This window comes from Tauraco erythrolophus, chromosome 6 (assembly GCF_009769465.1).
Source record: "Tauraco erythrolophus isolate bTauEry1 chromosome 6, bTauEry1.pri, whole genome shotgun sequence".
Lineage (NCBI taxonomy): Eukaryota > Metazoa > Chordata > Aves > Musophagiformes > Musophagidae > Tauraco > Tauraco erythrolophus.
The window spans coordinates 24,148,775-24,174,560 of record NC_141470.1 but is presented as its reverse complement, the minus strand read 5'-3'; the positions used below and the strand labels follow the sequence as shown (position 1 = coordinate 24,174,560).

The window sequence follows — 25,786 nt, the reverse complement described above, 5'->3', positions numbered from 1 at the left end:
TACTGCAAAATTCCAGTTTGCCGTTCTTTTTTGCAAAGTTTACTCAAACCAAGTTACAATCCTAAACTATGAAACTAGCTTAACTAGGGTTCATGTGGAAATGTTGAGGTGAAATTCTGCGATTTGTCTTTTGCAGGAGATCAAGCAAATTTATCAGTGATCTCTGCTGGCCTAAAAAAGTACACAAATCCCAACCACATGGTGAATCCCAGTTGAAAGCGTAACATGGCAGAACAGCATGGTTCTGCTCCGAGATGAGACTGTATTTGTGGAGAAGGAAAAACATGTTTGTGAGTCATAGAGTTATTTAATGTTTTGATTCTAGGAATGGAGAATTTTGAGGGGGTAATTCCCTCAACTTTTCAATACATTGATCTTTGAAGTAACATGAGGGCTTTGACTGAAAAAAGGGAATGAAAAGTTAACCTTTCTCAATGTGTGGGTGGATAGTGGTGGTGGTGTTTTCTAAAGCAAATTAAAATCGAAGTGAGTTTTGTGCTGGTGCTATTCAAGATCTTAAGCATCTTAATGTCCTCTTTCATTTTGGGGAAATGGTAGGCAGTAATGGACATATCTTGAGAACTTGATTTTCTTGTTACATCAAACTCAAGCATAATTTGCATCAAGTCATTGGAATTATGGTAGGCTAAAACTGGTGAAAAATAAGTTTGTTGGAAAATCAAAATTCATGCACAACTATCAAAACATAAATACATTTATTTAATCCCTGTTAAAACTAAATGTACTGCATTCATAAATGTAATACGTGAATGATACAATTTATGAAGTTTAATATTTCAAGACGTTAAATCTTGTTTAAAATACAAAACTGTTAATTTTATTGAGCTGATAGGTTTTCCAGCAGTGACCTTGCAAATGGTTTGGATGTGATCAGTGACCCTTTAAAGCACAGCTCGTTGCGTTTAAAAAAAACATACCCAACACTAACCCACAACTAAACCCAACGAAACCCACTCAAATTTAAATGTCTCTTTTCTTCTGATATTCTAACAGGTTAATTACTAACCAGCATTTGCAGCTTGTTTTACTGTCCCCACTTTCGGTCCTTCACTCCTCATTCCCTCTTCTCTTAAATGTCACGTTGTCACTAGGTGAATAAATTTTCCACCTTTCTTCCTCCCTGGACAGGAGGAGCAACATGAAGCAACTTTTCTAGCAAGAATAGAAAGTGGCTTTTTATGTCTTGCAGTCTGGCCATCTCAGTCCACTAACCTTCACCGAAAAGCAAACTGTTCCTTCACACCAGCCCCTGACCCCCTTTAGAAACCGCTCAAAACCAGAAAAACAGAGCAACCATTCTGGAACGTTGTGATGATGAATATTATCTATATTCTTTGCTTTGTCTTGGTCTTAAACTTATTTGTATGTGTGCATGTTTGTTTTTTTAATAATGTCATAGGAAGGAGCAGCTATGTACGTTTCTACAGCATTAAGCATACTTTGATTTACAAGCATTTTATCTCCAAACGCACAGCAAAAGAAGGGACAGGCCAGACTGACTAGCATCAATTAGCACTGTTATTTTGGGGCTAAGGACTGGCTCTACCTGCTAAAATATGGATCAGGCCATTTTGGACATTTACTGATTTAATGGCTGTGTTTTTCTTACTACAAAGGTGCAGGACACTAACAGGATCCGAAGCCAGTTCTGCATTGAGGTCCAGAGCACGTGTGTGGATGGAGATCAAGTTGTTAAGATTTGACCTTTGCCTACCTTTGAGGAACGATGCTGGCAGTGGGAATGATGCTGGCAGTGTTGCCTGCCAAAGCTATCCAGTGGGGGAAGGAGGTGAAGTCATTAGTGCCTCTGTCTGCCCACAGGATGAAGAGAACAGCTTCAGGAGAAAGATAAATAGGTAGCAAAATAAGAGAACAAAGAGTAGTAGGACGAGAAAGCCTATACTTCTGTTTTGCCATCCCAGACAAGGAGCAGGTTGTACAGAACGTGCCCTTCGATGCTTTTCCTTTCTGACCTCTTTGGCTGCTGCACAGCAAGTGTTGCCTCTCTGTCATGAATTTAAAATGAGCTGATTGTTTCTTCATTTGCCAGTGGGCTGGATGTTTTTGTTTCTCATCGGTGATGACACAGATGTGTTTTGCACAGTGTCACAACTGCAGAGATTCTTTATTCTTGTTTTTTATATCATCCTGTTGGATGGCATCATTCCAAAGGATGTCATTGTGGGGTTGATCAGAGTGCTCTGCTGGTGTACATGGAATTGATTTTTCAGGGGCTGGGGTTTTTGTTTTGTCCCTGCAAAATACAAATTAATTAATGAAGGTAAGCAACCTTCAGAGTTGTTGATTAGAGCTGGAATGATATTGGTGATGCAGGTTTCAGAAGTTGCAGAATTAGGGATCTCCACAGGACCAGTAAAACTGCAGTCTTAAGTTCTGTATATTACTAACAGAAAAAACAACTGCAACTCAGATTTTCTAGGACAGCGTTTGTATTCAGTTGTTTGTTACAAAATTGCATATTCAGATTAAAAGCTGTTTTTCGTTATCTGCTGACAGAAGAAAAGGAACAGCAAAAACCTAGAATTGAATAAATATACAAATGATTGTTGGTATATTGATTGATGGTGAATTGAGGGAGTATTGTGAAATCCTCGAGCAAATAATAGAACATATTCAATAGACTGGGGCTAATGGGTCAAGATTGTTCTCTTTGGGAGCCTGAGCAGAATTACAGAACATAAGTCTTGTCCATTGTGATGGTAACCACAAAAAGGGGAACTGTTTAATTGCTGTTGCAACTTTTAAAAGAATATATATTTTGCATTTACGTGTTGGGACCTTGAAAAAAATGTAACTTTGGTAAGTTATGACTGTGAAGGTGTTCAAGACTGAAATTTATATTAATATGCATGTATTGTTTACCCCAAGTTTCAGTCTTCAAAGTTTGATGCGTTTCCCAGGTGAAAATTACAGGTTTTGCGGGAATATTGAAGGTGGAAATACTGAATTATTTTTTACAAAGAGAGAGGAAGCTGAGGATCTCAACAACTTAAGCCAAGAAAAAAGAACCACAAGCAAACAATGTTTTTCCCTGTCTTGTGTAAATATTTCTTTGCTCCTAGGTATAAATATCCTGTGCCTTTTCTGGTACAAATGAGGCTTGTGGCTTCTGTCATGCAGAGGAAATCTGTTGCTTCTTTTGATGACTCTAATGTCTTGGTGCTTATATATTTCATATGAATTTAAGGTAGTTTGGATAGTATTTTAATTGTTATTTACCACCATGTTCGGTCATTTCCAAGTCAGGCAATACTTGCTAAAACTGATGAGATGGAAGCTTTAAGTGGTGAATTTGGAAGGTAATTTAACTTATGCTTTCCATTTTGTGAAATCTTTTAATTTAGCTGCTGATGTGTTCCTTATTTAGGATTTGAGTAGCCTTCTAAGAGACTTACACTTAAATTGCTATTAAAAGTGCAGCTTAGCCATCAAAGTGACTCAGAATTGGCACTGCTGATTGGAACAATACTGAAATATTTTTAAAAAACTGAGTCCTGTCCTTAGTTGCCTTTCGAATATGGGATGTAAACACTGACATTTTGATGCAGAGACCTGTCTTTGTCTTGTACAACACTGAGCATGCTGCCAACAAAAAGATGAACTTTTGGTGTGTTTCTCAGGCCTGTAAAATTGACTAAATATAAAGTGTGTAGGAAATATAAAGTATTGCCTCTTCAAAAGCTGTAGAAACTGTAGGGGTAAATAGCATTTGATGTTCTGTGCGTGTGTATTTTCTTTGATGTGCAGATCAGCCTGGGTAAGAGTTGCTAGCAAAGCAAGCAATGGTAACTTTGTTTTGTCATTTTGCCTGAAAAAAATAGTTTTAGGGAGGATTTTAGCTAGTGTTTTACAGCAAAAATTTCAGTCGTGTATAAAAGAATCCTGCTCCATTAAATTTGGAAAATTTATTTGTGCAGGTAAGTGCTTAATGACTAGATTAATGAGTAACTTCTACTTCAATTAGTTGCTGTTCTCCAGCAGTGTAGTATTTGGTCGTCTTTTTCCCTATTAAAACTATCTTGTTTTCACTCAGTCATTTGGCACCCCAAGATGCACACTGCCCCCAGTAAGCTGCAGTTACTCCTGATCGGAATTGTTTGTATTACAGAGTTTCGTGCTGTACCTTCTGCTCTTCAGAAAGGTAGGATGAAAATTTCACATCTAAGCACTAACAGATTTGTTCTTAGGCAGTGACAAGCATGGGAGTCAGTGCTGAAATGAAGAAGCTGCACTAGTTTCATCTCATAAGATTTTGACCCTAAGAGCTCGTAGACTGGTCTAGTTTTCTTTCTTTGCTTTATTCCAATCCAAGTCTGTAACTGAAAGTTATCTTTTAATGAGTAATTCTTATTAAATTTTTGGCTGATTCTTTGATGATTTAGAATGAATAACATTAAATAAACATGATTTATAATTATAAAAATAAATACTCTCAGATACGTAGCAAGGTAATGAAGATCTTGGTTTAGCCATAGGCTGCAAACAACATATAGTGAGCCCTCTCTTCCATCGTCTTCCTTCTTAAAATTCAGAGTATTATTTTTTTTTTTTGAACAATATATGATGCAATTGTTCCTGTTTCCTTCATGAAGATTTACTGATTTATAGCGAACTGAAATGGAAATCAGATCTTGACTGTTTGCATAACTGTTTTGCTTCCATTTTAAATTTACAGTAGTAAAGAAGGGAAATTCACAGCTTGATTTCCTAAGTTCTGCAAATGACTTGTTTTCACTGTAGAAACTCTTATTTTGGCTGTCAAAACAGATGTGGTATCTAAATCATCATAGTAAGCTGCTCATTTAAGCAGTCCAAAGCACAGTTTTCTGTAGAATGGTTTTCTATTCCTTCAGCGTCCTGCCATGCAGACGGGTGTGATGGAGTTTGCATAGGAATCTCTCATCTGACCAGTGAACAACAGTGGTCCTGAAGAAGTCTGTACATCAGGCAGGAATCTCTTAGACTTACAAATGCCATGGCGCAGAAGATTTTAGTTTGTCAAAATGCAGATAATACAAGTTTGGTATAATATTAATATTAATATCAATATTGACTTGTAACTTTTAAACTAATCTTACATGTGTTAGGAGAATAGACTTTTTCCTTTTTTCTTTCAGCATTGAATGTTTTAGTTTGTGGATCTGGTTTCTGAATTTTATTTTTGTATATTTTTTTGTCCACTTACCCAGTACCAAATTTCTTTTGGTAAAACCTAAATCCTATTTTTTTAAATTTTATCTATGTTTTCTCTTTCTCCTCTCCTCACTGTATCTTTGCACATGGGAGAAAGGTGGGTGCAGTGACAACTAGGAAAGAATGGAAAAAATCAGATAAATTAACCAGATCATTTCTATATAAAGCCTTTTTTAATTAAAAGCTAGGGTAAATAGCATTGTGTGAGCATTATTGTGATGCTGTAATCACTTGCAGCAGCCATGCTGATCTTGGGGATGATTACAAACCCCTTTTTATAGGTGTTATAAGCTGCATTTTATGGTTTGGAGGACTCCATATTATCCAGACAGTGTATACAAGCGTATCCATCCTTTCACTACAGCCAGCTGCCAGAACAACAACAAAATGTTCCAAGTTTATGGATGATGAATTTTTCCCAATGTAGTGTTTAACAGAATTTGTAGTAAAATGTCTTAGAGATGTGTATGGCTTCAATGAGTTTTCATATAGCTTTAAGAAAATATTAATTGTGGCTGCTGTTGGGTTTGGGAAGTACGCTGCAAAGAACTCCTCTGTTAAAATGTGCTGCTTGGCAAAATTGGTTGCTTTGCTTCTATCTCTCTTAAAATAGTACCAAATCAGTAGTTATCACAAAAAAAATATTTGTTTCTATAAATATACTCCTTTACAAATACATAAATATTGTCATCTTCACTTAGCCATAGTAGATGATAATAACAGTGAGTCAAGAAGAAATTAAGTTGGCCCAGTAATAGATGTTCTGGAGAAATTCAGCCACTGTTGTTGGCCATCAAGGTCTGTATATTTTGTGTTTTGAACCCGTTTGTCCAAAATATTTCAAATACAAATGCTAGATGTAAAGAGATTTCTGAAAGCAATAATGAAAACAGCGATTTAGTCCCAAAGTAATTCCAAAACCTTGCTTGGAAGAGAATGTTAACATTCAGAAAGTTGAAGTAAGCATGGACTTAACAAGAATAATATATACAGACACACACGCATTTGCTTATGGAAAGCAAAATTTAATATTTGTGATACAGGTAAACCAAAAAGTGCTCATTTGGAGAACTTCTGCAAAATAAAGTGCATTGCCTTTTCCTTAGCCCAATTTAGCCTTAGTCTGGACAGTTTGTATTAGGAATTACAAGAAGGTTCCTGTTGTGGCAGAGAGACTGCACTGACCCCTGTGCCAGGCCATGCCTTCCAATTCTGTGTTTCTAGAAACCAGAAAAAATTAAACTCAGACTAAATCTTTACTTTTTTCCCCCCTTTTACTCATCAGATGCTAAGTGTGGGCAGAAAGTTGAAGAGACAAAACCATGGAATTATTTTAACCTTTTCACTCGGATTGTTGGAGGAAACCAGGTGAAACAAGGCTCACACCCATGGCAGGTTTGCACAAGCAAATGTGATTCTATCTTCAGAACAAAGTCCTGACTTTTCATAGAAATGACAGAAAAAGAAAACGGGTGTATTTTCTGCTTACTGACACTTACTTATGAAAAGCAGTGAAGCAGGTGGAGAGGACATGGACAATGACCTGCTCTCTAAGAAACCTTTGCTTATAATTTATGATTTCATTTATCATTCTTTCTGAAAGAGCATCTGTAGAGATTAGTCTGTTGTAAAGAAGCACGGGTGAAACTGCTCAAAAATGGAAGGACAGCGAACGACACCACCCCCAGCCCTCAACTGTTGTCAGGCGTCATGGATTTGCAGTGCTCCCAGTGACCTGCAAAGGAAAAATTCTCAACTAACTAGTAACCTTTGCAGTGTGCCAAGTACCTTGGTGACTTGGCATTTATTACACATATGTTGCTTTTATCCAAGGACCAATCACAGCTGAGGGGAACAGCAAGGTTTAGGATGCCTTAGATTCAAGGACCGTAAGAACGCCGTGAAAGTGCGTGTGCTTGATGATAAATGCAGCATGTACTTTAGCTGTGTGAATCTTCAGAGGGTACCTGTATATACTCTCTCCTTTCTTCCTCAAATGCAATCAGAGCAGATAAAAAGATTTTCTCTTTTTTTGACATGTCTTCTGTATGTGATGCAGGTTTCCTTGAAACGACGGCAAAAGCATTTCTGTGGAGGCACCATTGTTTCTGCTCAGTGGGTGGTCACGGCAGCTCACTGCATCTTAGACAGGTATGGATGTGGTATTTCAGGAGCAGGCTGCAGGTGCAGAAAAATGTTGATTGTAAATGTGTGTGTGTGGTTTTTGTAGCAATTACTTACAGGTGCTACCCTTTCATTTGTAACCAGCATTTTCCATGTTTTAACAGAAATGGAGAAAAAACTAAACCTTTAAACATCTCAAAAATAAATAAGAATAAAATAAACTTACAGGGAATTGGTGGAGACTGATTTTTGGAAGTGTAGGTTAAAATCTGTACCCAGCTATAATTATCAGATGACTACAATTTTTTTTTTTTCCCAGAGGTAGCAACTGGCAGAGTACGTGCAATTAAATGTTGAGCGGATGTGGTACTGACCTCTTGCATGCTGAAGATTTTTGGCCTTAGTGCCCAAAAAAAAAAAGAGGTCTGTGAATGTTGTACAGAAGGTTTCAGTTCTGATTCTGTGGTGGCTTCACCGAGATTCTAATTGCCTTATAGTTAATACTGAATCTTTGTACTAATGGATTACCTGGAATTATAAATTTGACCTGTGTCTGGCATTGTATGTGACCACGTCTTTGTCAAATTAGCCAATAACTGCAGAGTTTAGATTAACTACAGAAAGATAGGTGATATCTAAATCAACATAAAGCCTCCTGACATGAAAGTAAGTCTTCAGGTCTGGTGAATAAATTTGAAGCAGAATAAAGAGTTTATAATGATTTGCTTTTGTGTATGTGCTGCACATCTGATCTGGTAGTAGGAGCCCTCAAGCAGCATTCACTATGTTTTTAAGGTGTAAACTGAGAATGCTAGAGGAAGTGGTCTTATTTTTTTCTGTACTTTCCTCCTCCTTCAAAAAGCAGTATAATTGAACGTTTTTTAAACACAGTAGGAGAACCTGATTCCTTAGTGGACCATCAAACTACATTCAGGAGTGTAGCTAAATGATCTTTCTTCTCAGTTCTTTTATTTCCCATTTCTACTGCGGGGCATACTCAGCTCTTGCTGACTGTACATATTAAGTGTAAATCTGAAGATCAAAGGTATTAGGTATAAGTATTAATAACTTTTCTGCTTAAGAGCAACTATATTTTTTTCTTTCATTTTGAAGATTCTGTAGCTGAACTTTTATTTTTCTATCCTATAGAAACCTACTCCAGTACTTGAATGTCACTGCAGGAGAGCATGATTTGAGGATCAGAGAGAATGGCGAGCAGACACTCCCTGTTAAATACATTATTAAGCATCCAAATTTTGACCCCAGAAGGCCGATGAACTATGACATTGCCCTTCTGAAGCTGGATGGAGCCTTCAACTTCAGTAAGACCGTAGTTATTTGTGATCTTTTTCGGTGGGGAAGGTAAGGCCTTTGTTTCTCCCACATGCTGTGAAAAGTCTTGAAACCCGTTTAAACCCATTTCCCAGCTGTCAGATCATACCACTAAAAAATCTCCAGAGTATTTAGCAACCGAGGTTTTTGAAATAACCAGAGGTAAGTCTGATATTCTTCTTACATAAGAAAAATGTATCAGTTGAATTAAAGGTCTTCTTCAGACCTAATACTCCCTTGAAGAGAAAGGTATTGTTCTTTGTATGCAGGAGATTAACATTTGACCAGATAGGTGGTTTTATTTTTTTATCTATGGTGTAGGTGGAGATTTCTGCCTCTGGTGAACAGTAAAGCTAGTCAAAGGCAGACCAGAGCTCAGCGTGTACCGCAGTACTGTCTGTACCTTACTCACGCCCACTCTGCTATTTGCCCTCCTTCCTCTTCCTGGAGGCTGCAGAAAGGAGCATGGGATTATCTTTAGTAGTGGTAGAGGGGTCTCTCTGGGGGCTGTAAGGGAAAGGGGAAAGTGAGGGGAGGACAGCTGTTGCTTCCTTGTTTCTTGGCTTGTGAGACAGTCATTTCTCAGCTGTACGCCAGCTTTGTCTGACGGTCAGGTTTTCTGGAAGGCTACATCACATCAGTTTTACATAATATTGAGATGCATAGGAGAGTCCACCTGATCCTTTGCTCTTCCAAAGACTCTAGCTCTTATCATTAGGTTGCTTTTTCTTTGCCTCCACAAAGGTGAGCAACTATTTTTTTTCTAATGGAAGTTTGGATCATGATAGCAGCTGAGTTTAAGTGAAATGGCAAAGCCTGGGCTGGAGCTTGTGGTGCTCATGGCTTTCTGTTTCCATTGCAAAACACTATGATGTGGACGCACAAATAAATTGTCAAATGCCAGATTCATTTTTCAGATGCCATAAAAATAACAATGCTTTTTAGTTTTAAAAAGACTAACTCAGAAACGAAGCTTATTGTTGTTCTTTCAAATACTTACCAATAAATTTCATGTCTGTGTGTGGCAGGTTCATCAGTTTTGCCAGCATGTCTTCCTGATCCCGGTGAAAAATTTGAAGCAGGATATATCTGCACTGCTTGCGGTTGGGGCCGTTTAAATGAGAGTAAGCCACTCAAATTGTTTTTTGACATTCAGATTTCTCAGTGTCTTATTTCTGAAGCTAAGAGCTTGACTTCATAGGTCATAGACCAGAAAAAAAACATCATGTGATCATAAGAATTGTAATCTCAAAATGGGATCTTTGCTAGCTTCTATGCCTACCTGTGAATTATCTCAAAATGGATCACTACAGTATATAGACTTGTATTTCAATTTTGAAACATTTTGAAATTTATTCAAGTAAAACTGCTTATGTACACAAAACTGGATGTTTATATAACCATAAAATGGCTTGGAGGAAGTTTACAACTCTTTTTTTTTTGTGTGTATGTATATGTATTAGCAGCGACATTAAGTTCGCATTTCAGCATTTCTTATGAACAATTTCTTTTGTATTTCAGATGGAGTACTCCCTCAGGTCTTATATGAAGTCAATCTGCCAATCCTAAACAGTAGGGAGTGTTCAAGAGCATTATCAACTTTAAAGAAACCCATCCCAGGTGACACTGTAATGTGTGCTGGATTTCCAGATGGAGGGAAAGATGCCTGCCAGGTCAGCCGAACAGAGGGGCCTTGTGTACTTAGAAGAGTTTCTAAGAAGCTCAAGGCGCTCTGTGCCTAAACGAATGAACACTCTGTAAGATGCGATATTTGGAGTGTATTTATTTTGGTGTGTGAATTCTTTCAAAGGTTCTCTATGGGGCAATGCACTTAATTACGTGATTCCATTTTAATTATTGTGTGAGTTGTATGACAGGTTCCTGAGAGTAATTTGGCAACGTGTCCTAGTGCAATAATGCTTGGGGCTTTCTAACTTCAAACACTTAACATAAATTAATAAGTTTATGTTGCTAAGATGCTAAGGAGGAAAGTAGAAAGTATTGCCTCAGATTACAGGAAGGAAAGGAGGGAGATAAAGGTTAAGTGCTTGTTCCTTGTCGTGAAGGTAACAAAAAAAGCTCCTCACTCCTTTTTGTGTGATAAACCACAATAGATGTGCACCTGTGAGTGGATTAGTCTCTGCCTCTTGACAATCCTGACTAAACACAATAAAACAGAAAGTGTGTGTCTTCACAGTTTTTTAAAAAATATTATTCGTTATTTTGCAGGTTTGTAAGTATGGCACAAAAGAGAACTCAATAAATTCTTTAAGGCTTGCTTAGTGATATGCTTATGCTTTTGTAAGCTGTGGGTTGTGGGCTTTTGCTTGTTTTTTACAGGGAGACTCAGGAGGCCCTCTTTTGTGCCGACGTAAGCATGGTGCCTGGACTCTTGCTGGTGTGATCTCCTGGGGGATGGGATGTGCTCGTGGCTGGATAAGTAATGAGAAGAAGAAACATTACGACAGAGGATCTCCAGGAATATTCACAGACCTCAGTGCAGTGCTTTCCTGGATTCAAGAGAACATGGGTGCTGGTATTAAGTCTCCACAGTAATGTGTCCCTCACTTTTGACAACTCTTCTGTCTCATCATGATGTTTCATTTAATTTTACCTTTTTCAACATATAGCACTTAGGTTTTCCCCATTTTTCCTGGCAAAGCACTATAGCATTTCACAATGCCTTTAAGTATATGGTACTGATTGGCAGTTGCCAAAACCAAACTGAGAGCATTGTAAATGTTTGCTTCTCTTCCATTTTGCCTCCTACTTGGACTATATATGTGTGTGTGTGTGTGTACTTTTTTTTTTTAAGAATGGTCTTTTTATCCAGCTAGCCAGTTAGCCTGGTACTTTTGGTTTTAAGTAGAAATTCACCAGTTGAAAGTGTCTGAAATTCCATACACAACTCTTCGAAGTCACTTGTCATTTTTCTCAGCTAAAATGTGTTGGATCGGATGTTTGATTACAGGGGGAAAAGTCATACTCTCAGAAGTGTTTTTGCTTACTCTGCTCAAAAAGCTACATATGCCCTCTATTTAAGATGTTTTGCTAGTCAATGATAAGAAAAAAATTGTGAGAGGAAAAAAAACAACTTTCCCATTAGAAACCAGCTTCAACTGGTGATTGGAAAAATAAACCCTCATAATATCAGAGAAAAATGAAAAGGGTTTAACTTCTGAAAAATATTTTGGTTTTCAATTTTAAAAAGAAAATAAAAGGGAGCGACTGGGTCTTTTTATTAAAAATTTACTAGTTGACCCGTTTTATTATCAGGGAAAAACAATATGATTAGCTATTGTGGTAATTAAATTAAATTAAAGTGCGTTGGCTCCAGCGGAGAGAAAAAGCGATTCGGTAGGTAAAGTGAAAATGCAGTTCTCAACGGTGTTGCACTAGGTTTTGCGTGCTCGCTCTCTTACCCTGGTGCAAAAGATCTTAACTGTGATTGCTGTGAGGCTTAATGTCTCTGTGTCCCTGCTGTGCTGCTGGCAGTTGGCTTCTGCTACCCTAACCTGAAACGTACAGTATTTACTCAGCAAGTACATAGAAGGAGAGTGCTCCAGTGCTCAGGCTGAGCAGTGGCCTATCAATGTACCGTTAATTGTAGAAGTGACTACTCCAGAATTGTTTATTCCAAAGTCAGCATTTCCTGAACTTGAAATTTTGTTTTAATTCTAAGCCTAGTTTATTGTAGGCATTATGGCCCCAAGGAGCATTTGAATTTGCCTCGGTGCTAGCTGTATAAAATTACCATTTCACACGGATAAAAATAAAGCCTACATCGTGAATACAAAACTACAGTAATTTACTCTTCTTTTTCCACCCCTTTCCCTATCCCTCCTTTATTAGATCTGAAAATGAAAAGCTCCACAGGTGAGTACAGTATTTTTTCAGTATCTTCTATCTGTGTTAGACTGTAAAAAGACCCCCAAAATAGTCTGATGTATAATCTATGAAGGAAGAAATGTGAATAAGCTTGACTCACCAAAGCACTTTCAAATGTATACTTTAAATATAAAAAAAATAAAAATACTTATGTAGGATTGTACTTATGTACTGGTGACTTCAAAAAGGAGTTTTCCTTAAGACAACTACATAGATAAAGCCATATTTTTATTGAAATGCAAATAAAATTAATGGGGAAAATGTAGAACAGAACCTCAAGCAATGCATGAAATCTAGTTAGTGAAGTTGATTCCGTATAAAAATATGGATTCTAAGCAGAAGGTATGAGGTAAATTAGTAGTACTTTTGTGCAGTGTATGATGAATCTATCTACTTGTCTGATGTCAATTTCTATGAATAAACTGCAAACACTATGACCCCCCCACCCCGTTAAACCCAGCTCAGAATGTAACATGTTTTAAATTTGAAGTCTTACATTGATTCTGCATGTTTATGTTTTTGTTGGACATTCTGTTCATGTAGGTACAAGTTCACATAAAGATACTAGAAACAATGCTTGTAAATTAGATCTTAAAATTTTAATTTTAATAGTCTAGAGTGAGATTTCTCAGATGATAAGCAAGCTTGAGCACACAGTCAGTTTGTATAGACTTGCTGTGTCCAATGAGTATTGGGTATTTAAGTGCTGTTTCTGTCTTTTTGAAATTTTTAACTGGTCTTTCTAGGATGCTCCAGGTAAGATAATCTTGTAAGTACAGGACTCCTTAAACTTTTTTTCATACACATAGTTGTTGATAAGTGTCTTAATGGCTTACCTTGCCAGGAGAGGGAAAGGCAAGAGGAGATAATTTTTGTAAGTAATTGTGTTTCTAGCAACACTTATCTGAAGAGGAGAGCTTCTGCTGCTTCTATTAAAGTGTTTTTAATACCGTATTTTACTGTTGCAAAAGTCTCCTGTAAAATAGCCATTACAATATATTATTACAAATGAAGTGCAATGAACGTTCTTCTTATGTCCTGAGGTTTGCATTTCTCCTCCCTGAAAAATATTTATACTGAAATCCTCATTAAATAAATAGTTTCTTTAAGGTAAAAAGCAAGCGCTGCCATTTTTACAATAAAATGCGTTAGCAGTGCTTCATTTTTGCTCCCAAATTATGTGTTTTAAGACTGACTTACTGTAATTCCGAATAAAATAGAGAAGACCCAGCATCAGTCTGCCAGCAAAAGCAAGGTACAGTTAAGCCATCTTTAGTCTCACCATATTCTCTAGGTGTTTGAGCTTTTTGGTGGAACGGATGATTGCATATGTGTGAAACCTGATTCCTTCTATTTTGTTTTAACTACAATGCAGTGTTTTGTAGTGTTCAGGATGGCAAACTCCCTGACAGTGAAGGAGAATTGAATTTTCCTGGAAGTCCTGAACAGTTCTATCAAAACTACCAGTAAGTAGACAAAACAGTTTTTCTCTAGAAACTATTCCCCGTCCAGGTGTAGTTGTGTTTTTTGTTGCCATTTTGTGAACGGGAACTAATCTGTTGTTCCAGATTGTGTGTATGGACTCTATCTGTACCAGAAGGGAATTATATGTTGCTTCGTTTTTCCCATTTTGATATAGAGCCAGAAACATTTTGTGACTATGATTCTTTATCAGTCTATTCCAAAGACGACAGACTTGTTGGTGAGTTGCTGTCCCATTATTCTTTGAAGTAATCTCTCAGTGTGCTCTTTTTGCTCTAAGAGCAAGTACACCCAATGAGGACATTGCGGTTAATTATGTTTTACTTACGCTTTCATGATGAATACATTGTGACATATGATCTAAAATAAAAGACAAAGAGTGTGGGAGGAGAAAAGAATGGAAAATGCCTGGTAGGGAACAGTGTCGGCATGCGACTTTCTGGTGTCAAGGATTTGCAATTTTTAATAGTGTGTATCTATTTGGGCTAATGGATTAATAGGGAATGTAGAGGAATGAATAGGCAATTTCCTTTTCATCCTAATATTTTTATAGCTAAGAACTAAAAAAGGTACATGCAAGTTTTCTCAAGTGACTAAAGACTTCAAACAGTGACTATTCTCTACTATTAGTTTTCCTTGACCTCAGAAAAGCCTTTGATACAGTCTCTCATAGTGTTCTGGTTGCGAAACTGGTAACTGCTGGCCTGGATAGGCACACCCTCCTTTGGGTTAAAAACTGGCTAGATGGCCGGGCCCAAAGAGTGGTGGTAAATGGGGCTAAATCCGGCTGGAGGCCGGTCACCAGTGGGGTTCCCCAGGGCTCAGTGCTGGGTCCAGTTCTGTTTAACATCTTTATCAATGGCCTGGATGAGGGGATTGAATGTACCCTCAGTAAGTTTGCGGACGACACCAAGCTGGGAGGCTGTGTCGATCTGCTCGAGGGTAGGGAGGCCCTTCAGAGGGATTTGAACAGACTGGATCGTTGGGCTGAGGCCAATGGCATGAGCTTTAATAAGGCCAAGCGCAGAGTCCTTCACTTGGTGTACAAAAACCCCAAGCATCGCTATAGGCTCGGGGAGGAGTGGCTGGAGAGCTGCCTGGCGGAGAAGGACCTGGGGGTGCTGGTTGACTACCGGCTTGATATGAGCCAGCAGTGTGCCCAGGTGGCCAAAAAGGCCAATGGGATACTGGCGTGTATCAAGAATAGTGTGACCAGCAGGAGCAGGGAAGTGATCCTGCCCCTGTACTCGGCACTGGTGAGGCCGCACCTGGAATATTGTGTCCAGTTTTGGGCCCCTCGCTTTAAGAGAGATATTGAGCTCCTGGAGTGGGTCCAAAGAAGGGCGACCAAACTGGTCAAGGGGCTGGAAAATAAAACTTATGAGGAGCGGCTGAGGGAGTTGGGGCTGTTTAGCCTGGAGAAGAGGAGACTGAGGGGAGACGTGATTACAGCCTACAAATACTTGAGAAAGGATGGTGGGGAGGTGGGGGAAGGGCTCTTTACATTAGTGATGGGTGACAGGACAAGAGGAAATGGGTATAAGCTTAGTCAGGGGAGGTTCAGGTTGGATGTTAAAAATAATTTCTTCTCTGAAAGGGTTGTCAGCCACTGGAATAGGCTGCCCAGGGAGGTGGTTGAGTCCCCATCCCTGGATGTGTTTAAGAAAAGGGGGGATGAACTGCTTAGGGACATGGTTTAATGGGGGATTAGAGACGGTTGGACTGGATGATCTCTAAGGTCTTTTCCAACCTAGAAAATTCTATGATTCTATTCTATGATTCTATGATTATATTTCAGGGAAATTCTGTGGAGGAGATATTCCATTACCTATTTTGATTGGCTCCAATGGTATAAGGCTGAAATTTGTTTCTGACAACAAGGATTATGGAACTGGTTTTTCCATGACCTACAAAGCTCTTACACCAGATATTCTTCCTGGTAAGTCCAAGTCTAGTAGCATGCCTGTCACCACTCTTGTGTGGTGACCTGAAAAACATTTTCAGGGAAAAAAAAAAATCACAGGAAGCTTCTATGATATTTCTATGTGGATGATGTTATGAACAAGGTAAGTGTGGTTAGGCTGCCGTGTGACATTGTGGAGAAACTGGGATGCCAGAAAGAGAGAGGATAGATGCTGTTGAGTGAAGCTCTCCTTTAATTTTGCCTCTTTTCCATCCACTTTATACAAAGATCTCATTTCCTTCCCTACTTTCAGAATATTTTAAATTAATAGCTGCTTTGCCAGTCCCAGGCATGCTTTCTTGGAGGGGCCCTGAGAGAGGCAGCTTATGCTAAAATATATATCGTGGAGAATTGCGTAGAGTTTTGCTTTGCAGAGCAGTTCACCAGCACTAGGGAGCAAGGCCCAACGGCCATCTGCTGAGCCTGGACAATCTAGTTACAGGCAGACACCTGTTGTTCCTGTTTCTGCAGCTTTTCCAGCTAGTTTCTTTCCTTGGCAGAGTGTAAGGGCAGAACATAGTGAGGAATCTCCTCTGAGGGGCATTGCCACTGCACAGCCCATCAGGAAGACATGTCCTCTGGTTGTGTTTTATGTCCCAGCTTTCCTCTCCAAAGAAAGTTGTCAAATGTTCTTCTGATACGCGTGTGTCACGCAGGTACCTGTGCCCGCACTGCATTGCCTGTAGCCAAAGGGGAGTGCTATATTCATGGGTTGAATTACTCTTCTACCTGGGCACAGATTAAAAATTTTCTTTGCATCTTTTTCAAACAGAAGGATTTGGCTTGCTGCTCGTGTCCTGCTCTCTTTCTTAGCTATGTGAAAGCACCCCAAAACTTTTTCTGGATTTAAATTTTTGTGTGTGTGTGAATGATTTAGTAGGAAATCACAGTGCCTCCATTTTTGTTTTCCTGGATTTCCAGACTCTGGCTGTGAGTCCTTAGCTGTCCTTTTTGAAGAAGGAGTGTTGCAAAGTATGCACTATCCGGAGCACTACAGCAACATGGCGTACTGTCAATGGATTATTTGTGCCCCAGAAGACTATGTAGTCAAGGTATAATATGAGCCCTTCTTGTGTCTACAGAATGGAAGTGAGCACCATTGAGTTAATAAGAAATTATGCGGCTAAGAACAAGCAAGATCAAGCAACATAAGCTTGATTAATGCTGCTGGTTGCAGTTGAGAGAAATCAATTTCCATCCCAAAAGCCAGATAGGTTTTGATTTCTCCTTTAGGTTATAGTAAAATAGGCTTTCCTGGTTTAAGTTTTATCATGATAGATTCTTCTGGCAAATACAATATGCTATGTATCACCTGTGAGAGGTCTGAATGTCACAAAACCCAAACCCTAAAGGAATCATTGACAATGCCAAAGACCCTATTATAGATCTTTGAATTTTTTCTGTGTGAATTTAACAAGGTTCACTTTTTCTTTTTTTTTTTTTTTTGTTTAAAGCTTACATACCAGTCTTTTGAGGTAGAGGAGAGTGAAGATTGCTCTTATGATGCTGTAACTGTGTATGAAGATGTGGGAAAAGAAGAGGAAATTGGTTTGACTTGTGATTTTTGACTATTTTGGGGTTGACTTATTTCTTTTATGACTTTCACTAACCCTATTTTACAGTCTAAAATCAAGTTCGCCTCTAGAGTGTCAGGTGATGTTACAAGCACTAGTTTCAGTACCTTGACAAGTACGTGCAGGTATTGCTGCTTCTGTTCCACTTAGAGGCAAAACCACATTTAACAGAATAGTTTTGTGTATTTAAATTCTATATGAAATGCAGTTCTGAATTCATGTAAATGAAGAAAAGGGCATAATGCAATAATTTGTTTTTGTAGTAATGACCAGTCACAGAAAGCACCCAAGAGGTCTCCTCCTCAGAGTCTGGTTGTTCTTTGCACCAGATGAGCATTCATCTAATTCTTGCCACCTTACTGGAGATTCCTGTGGCTTGCATTGAATAAAAGGAAGACTTGTCCCAGTCAACTGATTTCAGCACTGGCTTGATGCTGGTGCTTAGATTAGCACTAGCAGATGCAAGAGTTGAAATGCCAACAAGGGGAAATCAAGTTTCCAGTGAGTTCTATATGTATTTGCAACATATGAGCATGAGTGCTGAAATAGTCTCTTGTGAAATAATGCAAGAGTCTCCTTGTTCTTATGAGATGATTACTGAGCAAGGACAGACTGACAGGAATAACAGAACAGTCCTTTAGCCTCAGTCTGCTTATCTCTACTTTTGTGCATAGTTATTTTTTTACCCTCTTGTGTGAGAGCTGGAATACACAGAATATTGGGTACCCACTTTTGAAAGAGGTAAGTGTGATAAAGTACACGTTAATCTGCAGTGAACCTTTACTTTCTCATCTTTTAGCCAAGTCTTGTGGATTTGCCCTACCAGCACCTGTTCTAAGCTCTTCTGCTGTGATGCTGATTGTCTTTCATTCTGATGAAACAGAGGCCTTTGGAGGATTCAGAGCTACAATCTCTTTTGTTCATGGAACAGGTAGTAGAAGTAACTTGGGAGACTGCCTCTTTGGGCAGGCACAGAGGGCTCTTCAGTGAATCTAGCTGTTTAGAATTATTTTGGTCTATGAGATTCTCATCTCAGAAATTGTTTAATTGAAAAAACTCTATTGTGAACCTATTGAGGTGTTAAACAAAGGGCCTATTGAGTAGGTGAAGAGAAACAATGAATCTTCCCAAAACCTGAGAGTTTTGTTTTGCGTAAGAGTATTTTGGTGCATTTTAAATGGCACTTTACAACTATGTGAAGATGTAATAGCACAGATCCCTACTGTAGAAATCTATTCCTTCTACAAAAATAGTAATAAAGGAAATAAAAGGGATTTTTGTAATGAAAATATCGCTCAAGACAGCCTGCTAACACATTTGCTATTCTCATTTGCTAGATTTAGATACTTTGGGTTCAACTAGTGAAGAAGAATTTGAAGATACAGATATAACTGAAGAAGAAATACAGGTTACAACAGGTAAGCTAACTCTAGTTATATTTTCTTCATGGGAATAGGAAGTACCTTTTGGACTATAACTTAAACGATGTTTTCTCCAGATATTTAATGGATATGGTCTGAGTTGTCCCAGAATTTTTCATTAAGATGTTTTGAGGAAATAAAAGTTGAATAGTAACACTTCTAAGCTTTGACTTTAGAATAGCAGAACCTAATTTTTCTTGTTTCCTTTATCTTTTTAAGTTGCTTACAATGACATGCTTGTATATTAGTTTCGGTGAAAATAATTGCAAAGAGTACAGAGTAGTTGAAAATAACAACCAGCATTTTAGAACTTCCCTTTTTCACTCCAGTACTTCATGAAGAATGAGATGAGTCCATATTCATTGTAGGTTTGAGGCTAAAACTTTTGAAGGTAAGCATTTGCTTTCATTTTGGTGAAGCTGTTTTTGCTAAGATCATCTCATGCTGTCTCAAAACCTTCAGACCCTTTATAATGAGAGAAGTAGAAAGATTTAGCACACAAAGGGAGAGGAGAAGCCTGAGAAGTTGTGAGGTAGCTCTTAAATGGGCTGTTCGTACCTTCTTCAAATCTTAACCTCGAAAGACTTCTTGAGACATTGGTGCTTCCTTTTTCAGATGATATTTGTGGAATGCCTTCAAATCAGCCCAGGTTCATCTTCAGTAGGATAATTGGAGGTGAAGAAGCTGTACCATACTCGTGGCCTTGGCAGGTCAGTGTACAAATTTCAGATGAGCATGTCTGTGGAGGAGCAGTTCTTGCCAAAGAATGGGTTGTCACAGCTGCTCACTGCTTTAATTCTAAGTAAGTACACTGGGAGGAACCCTTCCTTGAGAACGTCTGTAACTGCATGGTGCGTCTCTGCAGCATGGTGGTTCTGCCCAGAGTGGCTGGTGCAGTTTTGTTTACCACCTACTCGCGGCTCACACTGGCATAGGATTCTTTTGCTCCACATGCATGTACTAGGATTAGAGTGGCTATTAAGGAAGTAGCCTACTTCTGTAAGCTTGGATTTCATTGAGATCATTTTTCAGACGAGTGTGACAAGATACTAAGTTCCTTGTCATCCATCACTTACTCTTAGGTACCTTCTTTGTGTTTGGGTCGTTTACAGAGCATGTTTTCATCCAGGTAGAGTCAACCTATCAACAAATTTTAAAATTACTGAATTTGTGTAGATTTTGGGGGACATATGGTAGGCTTTTGTGCACAGGGTTGATGCCGTTCCCTTATTAAGAACCTATCAATCTGTTAAATCAGATTATATGGAAATGTTTCTGTGTTAATCGAGAGGAGACAAAAGGATAGTCTGTGTGACTTTCAGACACTTTAAAATACTTTTTAAAATGCCGTTTGTTTATTCGTGTCTTAGGCTGAACACTACCTGTTTTGACGTTCAAATTAATCACAAGTGATTAATTTAAAGTTCACATACATTGGGTCATTAAAATGATTGTTAAAAATCCTCCCAAGACTGCTGATAATTAGCTATTCTGACCTGTTTTCAAATAAAGTTGCAATTACTTGAGAAGGAGGGTAAGCTTTCAAAAGCCAAGGATGCTTAGACATCTATGTTCTCCATTTCTTTGAATTCTTTTCCCCACCTCCACAAAACTGGGGATCTGAAATGCAAGAGCTATTTTGAATTTTAGACTTTGGCTTTTAAGTTTCTAAATACTAGTTTGCAAAATTTTATGTCGGGAGCATTGTTGCGCTGTGCCGAAGGTACTGCTTTAAGAGCCGTGCAGAGGGGGAAGCCTATTGCACGTTGCCATCGCATCTGAATTTGCGTACGTGGCTTAATGACTCTGCGCAACTAATTTCATCAGGGAGTTATGACAAGTTTTCAGGCAGTGGGAGGGTTCGGTTAAGAAACCAAAGGGTGAAATGAAATGTTTCTGTTGCGTTTCTTTGTATCATTTGATAGGTAGTGATGTTTTAGAGGTCACCTGTTTTTTCGTTAAGAAGGTAGGGACCAGCACAGTCTCTGAATAACGTGGACCATGCAGACCTTGTGTTCTGCATCAGGCACCCTCAGCCCTTATAAAAGTGACCTTTCTCTCAGTTTGCTGTGTGCTTGAGAGATCCTACTGCCTCACCATGAGAATATTTCATGCTTTCCTAGAAGTCAGTGGGAAGATTTCCATAGATTTGTATGGGAGTTTGGGCCTCAGGAACTGCTGGCCCAGGAATATGTAGGGCCCTACTGTCTATTTTGAGTGGAGAAGGTTTTGAGATTCACAAGTTTCAAGAATGCTTATTCCACCCTTAGAATGTACTTACCTTTTTTTGACTTTTTTTTTTTTTTTTAATTTTAGGGAGCTATACAAAGATTCATGGATGGTAGTAATGGGACTTCATGATCTTGCAGAGCAAGAATACAGACAAGTACTATAAGTTCTGCTTAATAATAAAATATAAATCAGTCTTGCAAAATAGTTTTTAATTTAAATGCACGTTCACAGCTTTTGAACTCCAAAGTAATTACTCCACAGTAATGAACTCCAAAGCTCAGTATCCTGGGGGATGTGTGAGTGAGGAGTGTATTGCCTCTAAATTCCCTGCTGGCTATTACCAAGACAGAAGTAATTGGGGCACAGCTTTCCACTTTGCTCAGACTGGACAAATGTTTTTCCAAGACCCTCTTCCTATTCTTGCTGAGTGGAGTTTCCTGCATGTTCCCTGATCCATGTCCAAGAGGCATAATCTTGACTCGTTAATATAAGAAAGCTGGTGAATTCAGCAGCTGCTTTTAAATGTTTCCTCCTCTTAAGTCTTCTTGCATATAGCCTGAAATTCATAAAACCAAAGTAACTTAAAGACTCGAATTCCCAAGTCGTTTAGAAAATGTCCATGTGCTTGCTTTTCTAGAAGAGGTCAGTAAAGCAGTACATTATACATCCAAGTTTTAACAAGACCAGTATGGACTCTGATATTGCCTTACTGCAACTGGCTGAGCCCTTAGAATTCAACCACTACGTGCGCCCAGTGTGCCTCCCTGCCAAGGAGGAGACAGTTCAGCCCTCAAGGGTGTGCGTTGTCACAGGATGGGGTGCCCATGAAGAAGGTATGCAGTCTTCACTGTTTCAAAGGTTGAGCAGGCTGTAGCAGTGTTTTAAATACCATGTTTTGTGTTGTAACGTTCATCCTGTTTATATGTTAGTTCCTGGAGAACAGACATGTTAAAAAGTTTTCACTTGTGTAAGCTCAGCTGGACATGCGGGGAAATGAAAGAAATTAGATAATTTAGACTGAGACCATTTGAAAAGGGGAGGAGTAAAGCTTCTTTCTGGAATTGCTAATTCATGCCTCTACTGATTTCTGATACGTCTTTTTCTTCAAGACGGAGAAAAAGGGAAAAAACTGCATCAGCTGGAAGTCCCCATCCTGGCGCTTGACACATGTCAGAGCTACTATGTAAATCTTCCCAGTAAAGTGACCCAGAGAATGATCTGTGCTGGATTCCCTCTGGAAGAAGGCAAGGACTCATGCACAGTAAGTTGCGCACATCACCTTTGCCTCTGACAGCTGGAGCGTGACCAGATGGGTTCTGAAAAGGGGAGCGTTAAACCTCACTAAGAGCTGTTTTCTCGCAAACAGGCTGTAGGTGATTTACAGCGAAAAGACTCTTTAGTAGGAGGATTTTAATTACTCGTATTGCAGAAGCACGTACTTCCCTTGAACAAAGGCTGTTTCCTTTTCTCCCTTTTAAAAACAGAAACAAACCCCCAAACACGTGAGCAGCTGGGACCTCTCGTAGCTAAACTGGTATTTTAAAAACATAAGGAGCAAGGTTGGCTCTTAACAAGATCCCTTTGTCTTTGTGCAGGGTGATTCTGGTGGCCCGTTAGTTTGTCCTTCAGAAGATAACTTGGGATTTTACACCCTTCATGGAATCACTAGCTGGGGCTTGGGCTGTGGAAGGAAGAGCTACCCAGGAGTATACACGGATGTTGGTGTTTTTGTTGACTGGATCGAGCAGAGTGTTAATAGTAGTGGTATGTATGAAGACAGCAATTAAATGAATACTTTTGCTATTGTTAGATGCTTAATTTGAGGTCTTTTCCAGGGTGTTGTGGTTTTTTTAATATTTGAGTGTCCAGTACTTCCTGAAATCTTGGCTGTTTAAAATACCCCTGGCTGAATGCCCAGAAACAGATGAATCTAAATCAGTAGTTACTTCTGAAAATCTAATTTCTTCTGGATGTGTTATTATTCCTCTCGCTATTGCATTTTTCTTGTTGCTGAATAGTGTTTTCCTTACTGCTGCTTTGCTACCTTGTTTCTCAGGGTTGGGAGGAGTTATGGAGGTATGAACTGACACATGACAGCCAAATCCACTTCGACAAGTTTACAGACTGCCTTTGCTGATGATCTTTGCAAAGTTTACCCTGTTGTTGTTTTCTTCTTTTTTGTAGATCTCCCTGTTTTCATGGTGTGACTGTCAAAAGTGCGGTTCTGATGGAGCACATTGTAAAACGCTTCCAAACACAAATGTCATTGAAAGCAAAATTTGGTGAGAGCATGTTCATGACTGGTGAACTCGGTGAACTATTTGGTTCCAAAGTAATGATGCTATTTAATGATAATTACCCTGGTGAATTTACTGCTGATTTACCTGAATTGAGACTTTGGCCTTACACACATGTGCTTGGGGCACACACAAGTTATTCCCAGGCTTCTGACACTCTATTAATAATCTATATTAGAAAGAAGGAGAGGGAAAATAAGATTGTATGTCAGGGATGTCCTTGAATGTAGTACCAGAGAGCATAAAAGTACTGCAGAAATGAGATTAGATAAGTGCCTGTGTAAAACAACTGAAGGGACAGTCAGTCATCTTTCCATTAAAGTCACTGAGAGTGTCACCTCTGGCTCTGAGAGGACCTAGGCAGTGGCAGTAGTACTGCACCACTGAGGAGCAGAACACTGTCTAGCCATTAGTGATGTGATTCAATCCCATTGCAGGGAAAAGGATATTTTTAATATAGTGGTTTCTGTTTTAACAAACTGCACGTTGTTTGAACAGACAGACATGTTTGAAAAGACACGTGTTGCAGGCCAGCAGCCGTTGGCACCATACAAGAGCTGACAGCTGTCCTAATTAATCTATACATGCAGTTAAAGAGGTACTGTGTAATCCACACACTGCAAGCTGAGCACGTTTACTTGTAAACAGCAGTTTGTTTTATGCCCAAATGGCTGCTTACACAAGAAACAGTGATGACAGGCTCCTGTTAGCTTTGCAGACTGTTCTGTGCACAATCTTAGTGTTTAGAAACTAGATCGGTATCATAGTACAATAGGTAACAGAAGTATAATCCTTCTTTGACCCACTGGTCTGGAAAATAACTAAAAAGGAAGATATCTCATTTTATTTCTGTTGATATTAAGGGCAAAAATCTTTAGAGATGTATTTCCATACATGCATTTGGTGCCAGTAACCCTACTTTTTTGATGATGATATTAGTTTAGAGCTTCTGATTATTTTAAAGATATAATTTTTTTTCTGTAGCTGAGGAAAAAAAAACAATCTTTCTACCTTTATTCCCAAATGAACACAGTAAACATTTTTTACCAGCTTCTTCTCTTCCCTGTAAAGTTTTAGGCAAAAGCCCACAAAGTAATCTGGAGCATGAGCTTTCTGTGAATCTGTGAAAATACTTCATGGTGGAAGGACTATGGGCAAATTCAGTTTAAGTGTAAGGCACAGCTGTATTATATTATTGGTAAAGTATGCTCGTTCGATCTTTGATAAGCTCTTTGAAGAGGTGTTTGGAGAGCAATGGAGGGAAAATATCCGTTGTAATTTTTCATTATGGAAGCCTGTTAATGTTCAGTTATAAACTATATCAGTTTAACTATGCTGGGAGCAGATGTGTCTAATCACTTGGTTAGTATTGTGTTTTGTTTAACAGGAACAAGATGACTTAGAACACCTGTAAAGTTTTTATCCGCTAATTAATCTAATACAAGGAAATCAAGTGGGTGTGTTCAGAAAAATAAAAAAGTGGGGAAAGAACTACAGGTGGTATCAGCTGTGCTGGCTGTATTGAGTGCAGAGGTTATATGCTGATAAATTGATATCGCTTTAAAAAATTCCTTTATACATTAGGAGTGCTATCTTTGAATATTTGTATTTTATTTGATTGTTAGGGTACTTTTTGCTTGACCACATGATGTGACCTTTTTTGTTTCTCCTAGTATGGTTTTACAAGTGCTCTAGTTTTGCTTTTATTTGTTGTATCTTTTTAGCCTACTGTAAGCTGCCAGTATATTTTGGCAATAATGTGAACTGTTTTGTGATGCAAATAAAATCTGATTTAAAAAAAAATAAAAATAAAAAATTACTTTCAATGGAGCTCATGTAATGGAATTGTATTTTAGTTTTTACAAAAATTGTATGAAGTCCACTTTAATTCTTAACAGTTATACGAGGCTTTCCTGAACCCTACAGTCAAAAGGTAGGATCCTAGTAGCCTACCTGAATACAGAGGTAGGCTCTGGTTCCCTGTGTGCTTAAAATCTAGATATAAACCTTCTTCTGTTGGTATGTAAGTAAAAATATCTTCTTTGTAATGTTATATGGAAGCAAGTGAAGGCTCATCATGTTGTTCATTGGCACTGTGCTAAACATTTCAAATAAATGTCTATGTCCAAAGATACCTTGTTCTGACCTTTGCTTAACATAAGCATCTGTGGCCATAAGTCTTCCTGCTTAGCTCTGGAATGGCAGTCCTGCTCTGTACATGCGCACAGGCATGCACAG

At 38.7% G+C, this 25,786-nt stretch overlaps 1 protein-coding gene across 1 annotated transcript; it reads left to right on the top strand.

Annotated features, from left to right (window-relative positions):
* The first annotated feature begins 4,092 nt into the window (after positions 1-4,092).
* Positions 4,093-23,458, top strand: OVCH2 (ovochymase 2). Its single transcript, XM_086613705.1, has 21 exons — positions 4,093-4,183; positions 6,521-6,630; positions 7,295-7,386; positions 8,509-8,681; positions 9,720-9,815; positions 10,213-10,364; positions 11,032-11,227; positions 12,544-12,567; positions 13,955-14,045; positions 14,148-14,281; positions 15,860-16,000; positions 16,946-17,076; positions 17,479-17,572; positions 18,398-18,529; positions 18,936-19,016; positions 19,635-19,821; positions 21,336-21,405; positions 21,889-22,084; positions 22,361-22,512; positions 22,847-23,015; positions 23,436-23,458. Exons 1-21 carry the CDS (start codon positions 4,093-4,095, stop codon positions 23,456-23,458), a joined length of 2,535 nt encoding a protein of 844 aa, XP_086469831.1.
* Positions 23,459-25,786: the final 2,328 nt, after the last annotated feature.

Excerpts from the sequence above, each read along its gene's own strand:
- OVCH2 (XM_086613705.1), top strand. The coding sequence starts at position 4,093 with ATGCACACTGCCCCCAGTAAGCTGCAGTTACTCCTGATCGGAATTGTT. Across the intron at positions 14,046-14,147 it reads CAGTTCTATCAAAACTACCA|ATTGTGTGTATGGACTCTAT; the intron begins GTAAGTAGACAA and ends CTGTTGTTCCAG. Across the intron at positions 14,282-15,859 it reads CAAAGACGACAGACTTGTTG|GGAAATTCTGTGGAGGAGAT; the intron begins GTGAGTTGCTGT and ends ATTATATTTCAG.